This window comes from Rhinoraja longicauda, chromosome 3 (assembly GCF_053455715.1).
Source record: "Rhinoraja longicauda isolate Sanriku21f chromosome 3, sRhiLon1.1, whole genome shotgun sequence".
Lineage (NCBI taxonomy): Eukaryota > Metazoa > Chordata > Chondrichthyes > Rajiformes > Arhynchobatidae > Rhinoraja > Rhinoraja longicauda.
Genome location: NC_135955.1, coordinates 95,330,348 through 95,342,592, shown reverse-complemented (window position 1 = coordinate 95,342,592; position 12,245 = coordinate 95,330,348). Strand labels below are relative to the sequence as shown.

At 46.4% G+C, this 12,245-nt stretch overlaps 1 protein-coding gene across 5 annotated transcripts in view; it reads left to right on the top strand.

Moving 5' to 3' along the window:
• acsl1a (acyl-CoA synthetase long chain family member 1a) overlaps positions 1-12,245 on the top strand; it is a 179,699-nt gene that overhangs the window by 160,941 nt on the left and 6,513 nt on the right. For all 5 annotated transcript variants that reach the window (XM_078396684.1, XM_078396685.1, XM_078396683.1 and 2 more), the window contains exons 16-19: positions 4,077-4,165; positions 6,144-6,260; positions 9,310-9,453; positions 10,343-10,444. In XM_078396684.1, the coding sequence (XP_078252810.1) occupies positions 4,077-4,165; positions 6,144-6,260; positions 9,310-9,453; positions 10,343-10,444 (452 nt within the window). The remainder of the gene's footprint in view (positions 1-4,076; positions 4,166-6,143; positions 6,261-9,309; positions 9,454-10,342; positions 10,445-12,245) is intronic.

The window sequence follows — 12,245 nt, the reverse complement described above, 5'->3', positions numbered from 1 at the left end:
CACAGTGACTCTTTCACATTCCTCACTGTGATGGAAGGCGACAAAAAGTTCAATCTCTTCCCTTCTTTGTTCCCCCGCGGTCGGGGGCCTCGAGCCTTCCATTGACGGGGCGATCTTGGCTCCCGTAGCCGGCGGCGTTTGGGCCCTGCGCGTCGGGGCGATCAAGCTCCTGCATCGGGGGGGATCTCAGCTCCCGCGTGCCGGGCGATCGGACCCCGGGTCGGGGCTGGTCGAAACCTTCAGCGGCTGGAGTTTCTCGTAAAGTAAAAAAGGGTACCAAATGGTGGATTAGTGGAGAACTTCCTCAAGAACATAGACACATAATGTTGGAGTAACTCAGCGGGTCAGGCAGCATGTCTGGAGAAAAGGGATAGGTGACGTTTCGGGTCGAGACCCTTCTTCAGACATCAGACGAGACCCTTCCTCACGAGTAAAAATAACCGGATCTCCAGCCTGAATAATTAAAATTATTTTAGCCAAAGTCAGTTTTGAGGGAGTAGAGATAAATATTTCAGATCAAAAATAAGATAAATTAATGAGGCGGTGTAGAATCAGGGGAACATTTTTGGTCGGGGACCCTTCTTCAGTGAATCAGGATTCAGTCTCAACGTAAGGGGTGGCCATTTTAGGACCAAGATGAGAAGAAATCACCCGGATGTAATGAATCTGTGGAGTCATACGGCATGGAAACAGGCCTTTCGGCCAAGCTTTCCCACACCAACCAGCATGTTCCATCTACACTAGTCCCACCTGCGTGCATTTGACCCTTAGTCCTCTAAACCTATCCTATCCATGTACCTGTCTAAATGTTTCTTAAATGTTGCCATGGTACCATCATAACAAGAGGAGTTGAGTATAGGAGCAAAGAGGTTCTTCTGCAGTTGTACAGGGCCCTAGTGAGACCGCACCTGGAGTACTGTGGCAGTTTTGGTCTCCAAATTTGAGGAAGGATATTCTTGCTATTGAGGGCGTGCAGCGTAGGTTTACTAGGTTAATTCCCAGAATGGCGGGACTGTCATATGTTGAAAGACTGGAGCGACTAGGTTTGTATACACTGGAATTTAGAAGGATGAGAGGGGATCTTATCGAAACGTATAAAATTATTAAGGGGTTGGACACGTTAGAGGCAGGAAACATGTTCCCAATGTTGGGGGAGTCCAGAACCAGGGGCCACAGTTTAAGAATAAGGGGTAGGCCATTTAGAACAGAGATGAGGAAAAACTTTTTTAGTCAGAGAGTTGTGAATCTGTGGAATTCTCTGCCTCAGAGGGCAGTGGAGGCCAATTCTCTGAATACATTCAAGAGAGAGCTGGATAGAGCTCTTAAGGATAGCGGAGATGCTGCCTGACCCACTGAGTTACTCCAGCATTTCGTGAATAAATACCTTCGATTTGTACCAGCATCTGCAGTTATTTTCTTATACTATCTTTGGAGGAAGTCAGCACAGCCATAGTTAATCTCCAGCCTGTTATTGGACCTTCATTACATTTAATTTGCCAACAAATACTCATGATGTGAAGTGTCGGTAGTTTTCCATATTTGCCCAACAATTTTAATAATATTTTATACTGGATCGGTTGCTTGGTTGAAGAAAATTGTGCAAAATTACTGCTTCTTTACAGTTATTTGATCCAAATTCTGTGCTGAGAATGAGGATTTTCTTTTGTGTTTGCTCCAATTTTGTCGTCTGAGGATTTCGCAGTTGTCACTTAATTGTTTGTAAAACACGCGGATGTTGTAGAACAGATTTCTCCTTTGTTACTTGAGTTGATGAACTGTACAATTAAACGTTGGTTGTGTTATGTGATCTGCCCCTTATTTCACTTTGAATACAGTAACCGTGGTTTCCCAGTATTAGTTTCTGTAGTTACTGCCAGCACTGCGTTTTTAGCTTGAACTCAACTGGGACATATTGTTTATATAGAATTTCTGACATACAGTGCATGTTTATTTTGTGAGCTGAGATAAAAGCCACCGGTTTAATTCACTTGAGACGTGTGAAGCTGTTGCTGCAAATTGTCTGGATGTGTTACAAAGGAGAACTAATTCCAGTCAGGCAGCGGGACAGGCAGCATCTCCAGAGAGAAGGAATGGGTCTTGTGACGTTCCTTCAGACTGAAGAAGGGTCTCGACCAGAAACGTCACCCATTCCTTCTTTCCTAACGCTATCCTACACCCACTAGGGACAATTTTTATATTTAAGTTTAGTTCAAAGATACAGCGTGGAAACAGGTCCTTCGGCCCACCGAGTTCGTACCAACCCGTCATCACCCATTCCCACGAGTCTATGCTTTCCTACTTTAGCATCCATTCCCTACACACCAGAGGCAATTTTACAAACTCGCATGGCTGTAAGGATAAAAGGCCAAACGCGGGCAAACGGAACTAGCGTTGATGACCTGTCTCGGTTGGCATGGACAGGTTTGGCCGAAGGAACACTCTATGAATCAGTCTGAGAAATGTGGGAGCAAACTGGAGGAAACCCACACGGTCACTGAGAAAACCCGAGTCTCTGGCTCTGTGAGGCAGCCGGTCTTATAAAAGTATTTAAAAACCACATAAGTCAAGAACACCTTTTTTAGAACTGCTTTATGTAATTTGCTGGGTTTTTTTTCTATTAGCACGAAAGGCAAGAAGAGTGGGGCAGATGGAAAAGCTGCTGCCTCACAACTCCAATGAGCCAGATTCAATCCCAGCCTTCCAGAACCAGCTGCCAGAATTCCACAACACGAGTTCATCTCCCACCAAGCTGGAAAGGGAGTGTAAATTCTATTGTTTAGAACTATAGAGCGGAAACAGGTCCCCCGGCCCAACTCGACCAAGTTGTTCAAGGTTCTCCATCCAACAAAGTCCCATTTGCCCATTTCCACTGTCAATAGACAATAGGTGCAGGAGGAGGCCATTCGGCCCTTCGAGCCAGCACCGCCATTCAACAGTGGTCTTACAGTGCCCTCCATAATGTTTGGGACAAAGACCCATCATTTATTTATTTGCCTCTGTACTCTACAATTTGAGATTCGTAATAGAAAAAAAATCACATGTGATTAAAGTGCACATTGTCAGATTTTAATAAAGGCCATTTTTACACATTTTGGTTTCACCATGTAGAAATTACAGCTGTGTTTATACATAGTCCCCCCATTTCAGGACACCATAATGTTTGGGACACATGGCCTCACAGCTGTTTGTAATTGCTCAGGTGTGTTTAATTGCCTCCTTAATGCAGGTATAAGAGAGCTCTCAGCACCTCGTCTTTCCTCCAGTCTTTCCATCACCTTCGGAAACTTTTATTGCTGTTTATCAACATGAGGACCAAAGTTGTGCCAATGAAAGTCAAAGAAGCCATTATGAGACTGAGAAACAAGAATAAAACTGTTGGAGACATCAGCCAAACCTTAGGCTTCACAAAATCAACTGTTTGGGACATCATTAAGAAGAAAGAGAGCACTGGTGAGCTTACTAATCACAAAGGGACTGGCAGGCCAAGGAAGATCTCCACAGCTAATGGCAGAAGAATTCTCTCTACAATAAAGAAAAATCCCCAAACACCTGTCCGACAGATCAGAAACACTGCCCGCAGAAGACTTCATGAACAGAAATACAGAGGCTACACTGCAAGATGCAAACCACTGGTTAGCCGCAAAAATAGGATGGCCAGGTTACAGTACTTAAAAGAGTAACCACAAATGTATTGTCTTTCCGCTGACTGGTTAGCACGCAACAAAAGCTTTTCACTGTACCTCGTGTAGGGAAATAACTGCAGATGCTGGTACAAATCGAAGGTATCACAAAATGCTGGAGTAACTCAGCGGGTCAGGCAGCATCTAGGAGAAAGGGAACCCATTGCCTCTCTCCGAGATGCTGCCTGACCTGAGTTACTCCAACATTTTGTGATACCTTAACTGTGCCTCGGTACACGTGACAATAAACTTAACTCAAACTCAAAACCAAATGTCAAATTCAAGCTACAATGCGGAAGAAAATCCATTTTCCTATGTGAATTCTCCTTGGTTAGTTAAAGGTAAATTCCTAGTATTTTAATCTATTGAAAGGTGGTTCTTCTGTTTAATTTGTAGGGCATGTGGGGGCACCAATGCCTTGCAACCTGGTCAAACTTGTTAATGTACCAGAAATGGAGTACTTTGCTGCAAATGGGGAGGGGGAGGTAAGTGGCAATTTCCTTCATCCCTAAATATCAGCATCTTATAAACTTACACCCCAGCGGTATGAACATTGACTTCTCTAACTTCAGATAGTTCCTCTGTCCCTCTCTTTCCCCTCCCCCTTCCCAGTTAGAAACATGGAAAATAGGTGCAGGTGGAGGCCATTCGGCCCTTCGAGCCAGCACCGCCATTCATTGTGATCATGGCTGATCGTCCACAATCAGTAACCCGCGCCTGCCTGCTCCCCATATCCCTTGATTCCGCTAGCCCCTAGAGCTCTATCTAGCTCTCTCTTAAATCCATCCAGCGATTTGGCTTCTCTGTGGCAGAGAATTCCACAAATTCACAACTCTCTGGGTGAAGTTGTCCCACTGTCCTCCTGTCTCCAACTGCATCCTATCTTTGTCCTGCCCCCTCCCCTGATATCAGTCTGAAGAAGGGTCTCCAAACGTCACCCATTCCTTCTCTCCTGAGATGCTGCCTGACCCGCTGAGTTACTCCAGCACTTTGTGATACCAACATATTATAATCAGTTAGTTTTCAATCTAACTGTTTAGGGGCGGCACGGTGGCGCAGCGGTAGAGTGGCTGCCTTACAGCGCCAGTGACGTGGGTTCGATCCCGACTACGGGTTCTGGTCTGTCTGGAGTTTGTACGTTCTCCCCGTGACCTGCGTGGGTTTTCTCCGGGATCTCCGGTTTCGACTGAGCTTGTATTCACTGGAATTTGGAAGGATGAGAGGGTTTCTTATAGAAACATATAGAATTCTTAAAGGATTGCACAGGCTAGATTGGACAGGAAAATGTTCCCGATGTTGGGGGAGTCCAGAACCAGGGGTCACAGTTTAAGAATAAGGGGTAGGCCATTTAGAACTGAGATGAGGAAAAACCTCTTCACCCAGAGAGTTGTGAATCTGTGGAATTCTCTGCCACAGAAGGCAGTGGAGGCCAATTCACTGGGTGTTTTCAAGAGAGAGTTAGATTTAGCTCTTCGGGCTAAAGGAATCAAGGGATATGGTAGAAAAAGCGGGAACAGGGTACTGATTTTAGATGATCAGCCAGGAAGGGCCGAATGGCCTTCTCCTGCACTATTTTTCTATGTTTCCTCCCACACTCCATAGACGTACAGATTTGTAGGCTAGGAAAATAACTGCAGATGTTGGTACAAATTGAAGGTATTTATTCACAAAATGCTGGAGTAACTTAGTAGGTCAGGCAGCATCTCGGGAGAGAAGGAATGGGTGACGTTTCGGGTCGAGACCCTTCTTCAGACAGATTTGTAGTCTAATTGGCTTGGTATAATTGTAAATTGTCCTTAGTGTGTGATAGACACAAAGTGCTGGAGTAACTCAGTGGGTCAGGCAGCATCTCTGGAGAACATGGATAGGTGACGTTTCACAGAGTGCTGGAGTAACTCAGCGGGTCAGGCAGCATCTCTGGAGGAAAAGGATAGGTGACATTTTAGATACGTAGATACATAGACAATAGGTGCAGGAGTAGGCTATACGGCCCTTCGAGCCAGCACCGCCATTCAATGTGATCATGGCTGATCATCCACAATCAGTACCCCGTTCCTACCTTCACCCCATACCCCTTGATTCCACTAGCCCTAAGAGCTCCATCTAACTCTCTTTTGAATATATCCAATGAATTGGCCTCCACTTCCTTCTGAGGCAGAGAATTCCACAAATTCACAACTCTCTGGGTGAAAATGTTTTTCCTCATCTCAGTCCTAAATGGCCTACCCTTTATTCTTAAACGGCGGGCCCTGGTTCTGGACTCCCCCAACACCGGTAACATGTTTCCTGCATCTAGAGTGTCCAATCCCTTAATATTTTTATATGTTTCTATAAGATCCATTTTGGGTCAGGGCCCTTCGTCAGACTTAAACTAGGGGGTGGTGAGGACTTTGAGCTGCAAGGTAATATATGCAGGTCTTTAGGAATATTTGACAACTGGAAAATTTGTGTTTAATCTTTCAGGTGTGTATAAAGGGACCAAACGTTTTTTCTGGCTACCTAAAAGATCCTGACAAAACAGCAGAAGTTCTGGATCATAATCGTTGGTTGTATACAGGGGACATCGGAAAGTGGCTTCCTGTAAGGACAACCTATTTCAACTATTATCCTTTAACGCCTGTGAAATTGCATTGTTTCAGAACAGAAATACCCACAATGAACAATATTATCGTAAACGTTACAGCACACCTGCGGCGCGGTGGCGCGGTGGCGCAGCGATAGAGTTGCTGCCTCACAGAGACCCGGGTTCCATCTTGACTACGGGTGCCGTCTCTCGGGAGTTTGCACGCTCTCCTTGTGCCCACGTGGGTTTTCTCCGGGTGCTCCACTTTCCTCCCACACTCCAAAGACCTACAGGTTTTGTAGGTAAATTAGCTGCGGTTAAATTGTTAATTGTCGCTGGCACGTAGGGTAGTGCTGGTGTTACGGGGATCGCTATTTGTTGGGCCGAAGGGCCTGTTTCCGTGCTGTATCTCTGAACTAAACTAAACTAGAGAATGTTCCTCGATCACCCAGATTTGTCTTTAGAGATACAGCACGGAAACAGGCCCTTCGGCGCACCGAGTCCGTGCCGAGCGGCGATTAGCCCCCGACACTAGCACTATCCTACACACTACGGACAATTTTACAATTTTACTGAAGCCAACTGGCACAAACCTATACGCCTTTGGAGTGTGGGAGGTGACTGCGTGGGTTTCCTCCGAGATCTTCGGTTTCCTCCCACATTCCAAAGACGTACAGGTTTGTAGGTTAATTGGCGGTCCCGCCCCCTCCCCTGACATCAGTCTGAAGAAGGGTCTCGACCCCCAAACGTCACCCATTCCCTCTCTCCCGAGATGCTGCCTGACCCGCTGAGTTACTCCAGCTTTTTGTGACACCTTCGATTTGCACCAGCATCTGCAGTTATTTTCCTACAGGGACTTCCGGGTGGAATTTGCCCCCCCCCTGCGGCTGGGTTGAACGCAGTCAGGTCATAGTCATGGAGTTATAGAGTGATACAGCGTGGAAACAGGCCACGTCGGCCCAACCTGTCCACACTTGCCCCATCTACACTAGCCCCTGACTGCGGGTGCTGTCTGTACGGAGTTTGCACGTCCTCCCTGTGACAGTGCTGGTTTTCCTCCCGGGTGCTCCGGTTTCTTTCCACATTATCAGTAGTAAAGAGAGCAAACTCAATGCTAGCGAGCATTTATTTCAAGAGGGTTTGTATATAAAAACAGGGGTGTAATGCTGAGGCTCTCTATACGGTGTTGGTCAGACCGCACTTGGAGTACTGTGAGCAGTTTTGGCCGCCATATTCTGAGGAAGGACGTGCTGGTTCTGGAGAGGGTCCAGAGGAGGTTTACAAGAACGATCCCAGGAATGAGTGTAGGAAAATAACTGCAGATGCTAGTTTCAAATTGAAGGTAGCCTTAGAGGGAGTACAGAGAAGGTTCACCAGATTGATCCCTGGGATGGCAGGATTTTCATCTGAAGAAAGACTGGATAGACTCGGCTTATACTCGCTGGAATTTAGAAGACTGAGGGGGGATCTTATTGAAACATATAAAATTCTTAAGGGGTTGGAGAGGCTAGATGCAGGAAGATTGTTCCCGATGTTGGGGAAGTCCAGAACCAGGGGTCACAGCTTAAGGATAAGGGGGAAGTCTTTTAGGACTGAGATGAGAAAACATTTCTTCACACAGAGAGTGGTGAGTCTGTGGAATTCTCTGCCACAAAAGGTAGTTGAGGCCAGTTCATTGGCTATATTTAAGAGGGGGTTAGATGTGGCCCTTGTGGCTAAAGGGATCAGGGGGTATGGAGAGAAGGCAGGTACAGGTTACTGAGCTGGATGATCAGCCATGATCATATTGAATGGCGGTGCAGGCTCGAAGGGCCGAATGGCCTACTCCTGCACCTATTTTCTATGTTTCTACGTTTCTAAAATACTGGAGTAACTCAGCGGGTCAGGCAGCATCTCAGGAGAGAAGGAATGGGTGATATTTTGGGTCGAGACCCTTCTTCAGATTCAAGAATGAGTGGGTTAACATATAACAGGCACTGGGCCTGTACTCGCTGGAGTTTAGAAGAATGAGGGGGGACCTCATTGAAACGTACAGAATAGTGAAAGGCCTGGATAGAGTGGATGTGGAAAGGATGTTTCCACTGGTGGGAGAGTCTAGGACTAGAGATTTAGGATAGTGTTAGTAATAATAATAATAATACATTTATTATTATACAATAGTATAAGGGGTGACCGCAGGTTGGTGCGGACTCGGTGGGTGAAGGGCCTGTTTCTTTAAGGTCTAAAAGGCTCGAAGGGCCGAATGGCCTACTCCTGCACCTATTGTCTATTGTCTATTGTCTATAAAACTCGAAAGCAGAAATACCCAGAATTATCCATATTCTTGTAAACATTAGAAAACACAATTAAGATTTTTTTCTCTTATTTTATATGCCTTCATTTCAAGAAAGGAAATGAAGGCATTTTATTTCAGCCAGCGGCCACGTGCTCCCGCTACACCAATGGCGGCCGCCCAGGCCGGTAGGCGGGTTGCCGCGCAACCTCCGTGAGGCAGCGCCCGGGCCTCCTGGCCTACTCTGTCTGGGCCGACACTGTCCGGGTCTTCAGCGGCCCCCGGGCCTACAGTGTCCGGGTCTTCAGCGGCCCCCGGGCCTACAGTATTCGGGCCTGCACTGTCAAGGGCCTGCACTGTCCGGGCCTGCACTGTCCGGGCCTGCACTGTCCGGGCCTTCTGCGGCCCCCGGGCCTACACTGTCCGGGCCTGCACTGTCCGGGCCTGCACTGTCCGGGCCTGCACTGCCCGGGCCTGCACTGCCCGGGCCTTCAGCGGCACCCGGGCCTGCAGTGTCCGGGCCTACAGCTCCCCCAGGGCCTAATATGGGACACGGGCGGTCCCGCACGGGACAAACCAACTTAGCCCAATATATAGAGGATGTCCCGGCTAATACGGGATAGTTGGCAAACCTAGGTAGGGGGCAGAATGCTAAAAAAACTAAACTTTAAAAACCCTCATTTGTTTTGTTTCAGGGTCCAGCATCTGCAGTTTGATTCGTTCTCCGAATATGTAACAGTCTCTAATAGAGAAACAAATAGCTGAATTATGTTGTGTTTTTTTAAAAATAACAGAATGGCACTCTGAAGATAATTGATCGAAAGAAGCACATATTCAAACTGGCACAGGGTGAATACATTGCGCCGGAAAAAATTGAAAACATCTATGTGCGGTGTGAGCCAATTGCTCAGGTGTTTATACATGGGGACGGTTTGCAGGTAATTCTAACCCGTCGCAGAGGCCAGTGAAGTTAAATAGCTTTCCCATCCCTTTGAACGCATATCCATGTCTCAATAACATCAGGCCATAAGACGTTCGGCCTCTCCAGTCTGCTCCGTCATTCAATCATGGCTGACCTATTTTTCCCTCTCAACCCCATTCTTCTGCCGTCTTCCCGTAACTTTTGACACCCTCACTGTTCAAGAAACCTATCAAACTCCACTTTAAAATCACCGAACGACTCGGCCTAACCAGCCATCTGTGGCAATGAATTCCACAGATGCACCACTCTTCAGCTAAAGAAATTCCTTCACATCCCCATTCGAAAGGTATGTCCTTTCGTATAAGATTATTAAGGGGTTGGACACGTTAGAGGCAGGAAGCATGTTCCCAATGTTGGGGGAGTCCAGAACCAGGGGCCACAGTTTAAGAATAAGGGGTAGGCCATTTAGAACGGAGATGAGGAAAAGCTTTTTCAGTCAGAGAGTTGTGAATCTGTGGAATTCTCTGCCTCAGAAGGCAGTGGAGGCCAATTCTCTGGATGCTTTCAAGAGAGAGCTAGATAGAGCTCTTAAGGATAGCGGAGTCAGGGGGTATGGGGAGAAGACAGGAACGGGGTACTGATTGAGATTGATCAGCCATGATCACATTGAATGGCGGTGCTGGCTCGAAGGGCCGAATGGCCTCCTCCTGCACCTATTGTCTATTGTCTTTTATTCTGAGGCTATATCCTCTGGTCTTAGACTCTCCAACTACTGGGAAACATCCTCTCCACAAACACTCTATCTGAGCCTATTCACCTAATAGGCAAACAAACTAACCATGTTGTTTTATTAATTGCCTAATGTTGAAATCATGGAATTCACAGATACAATTCTTGTATTACAGGCCTTTCTGATAGCAATTGTGATACCTGATCCCGATGTGTTACCTGAATGGGCAAAGAACAGACATATCAACGGATCATTTGAAGATTTATGTAAAAACAAGGCAAGTCTTGTGAACTTAAAAAAAACTATTTGGGCATTGAGTTCATTGAAATGCAAAAAATTGCATGCAAATATTGTCATTCCCGTTCATATGAAATGATAAGCAGCTAGGGCGGCACGGTAGCGCAGCGGTAGAGTTGCTCATTTACAGCGAATGCAGCGCCGGAGACTCAGGTTCGATCCTGACTACGGGTGCTGCACTGTAAGGAGTTTGTACGTTCTCCCCGTGACCTGCGTGGGTTTTCTCCGAGATCTTCGGTTTCCTCCCACACTCCAAAGACGTACAGGTATGTAGGTTAATTGGCTGGGTAAATGTAAAAATTGTCCCTAGTGGGTGTAGGATAGTGTTAATGTACGGGGATCACTGGGCGGCACGGACTTGGAGGGCCGAAAAGGCCTGTTTCCGGCTGTATATATATGATATGATATGATATTAACCAGGTTAATCCCCGGGATGGCGGGACTATCATATGAGGAAAGATTGAAAAGACTGGGCTTGGATTCACTGGAGTTTAGAAGGATGAGAGGGGATCTTATAGAGACGTGTAAAATTATAAAAGTACTGGACAAGCTCGATGCAGGAAAAATGTTCCCAATGTTGGGGGAGTCCAGAACCAGGGGCCACACACAGTCTAAGAATAAAGGGGAGGCCATTTAAAACTGAGGTGCGAAAAAACTTTTTCACCCAGAGAGTTGTGAATTCGTGGAATTCTCTGCCACAGAAGGCAGTGGGGGCCAATTCACTGGATGAATTTAAAAGAGAGTTAGATAGAGCTCTAGGGGCTAGTGGAATCAAGGGATGTGGGGAGAAGGCAGGCACGGGTTACTGATTGTGGATGATCAGCCATGATCACAATGAATGGCGGTGCTGGCTCGAAGGGCCGAATGGCCTCCTGCTGCACCTATTTTCTGCGGCTATGTCTATGTCTATTTAAAAATGAAGTTGTTGTTACAATTATTCCCTTCTGTTGATTCACTGTTCAGAAAATGATGGCATGGTGTGGTTGATGGGGGTGTATTGCTTTGTTAACCCAAGCTATCCCCCAGAATCTTACTGCTTTATCATGATGGGAATGTTGTTAGTTTTGCAGCAAATTAAAAGCCCAGAAACAGGTGATATGATAAATGAATATTCACAAAATGCCGGAGTAACTCAGCAGGTCAGGCAGCATCTCAGGAGAGAAGGAATGGGTGACGTTTCAGGTTGAGACGCCACCCATTCCTCTCCTGAGATGCTGCCTGACCTGCTGAGTTACTCCGGCATTTTGTGAATAAATACCTTCGATTTGTACCAGCATCTGCAGTTATTTTCGTACACTGATAAATGAATATGTTTTGGTGGTTGTGGATACATAAGTCAAGTCAAGTTTATTTGTCACACACACATACACGATGTGCAGTGAAATGAAAGTGGCAATGCCTGCGGATTGTGCACAAAAACGAATTACAGTTACAGCATATAAATAAAGTTAATAAAGAGAAGACAAAATTTAGTCCCTGGAGTTATAAAAGTTAACAGTCCTGATGGCCTGTGGGAAGAAACTCCGTCTCATCCTCTCCGTTTTCACAGTGTGACAGCGGAGGCGTTTGCCTGACCGTAGCAGCTGGAACAATCCGTTGCTGGGGTGGCAGGGGTCCCTCATAATCTTGCTTGCTCTGGATCTACACCTCCTGATGTATAGGTCCTGCAGGGGGACGAGTGTAGTTCCCATGGTGCATTCTGCCGAACGCACTATTCTCTGCTGGGCCATCCTGTTATACATAATGGTATAAATGTTGATCAGGACATCAGTGGTCCTCTC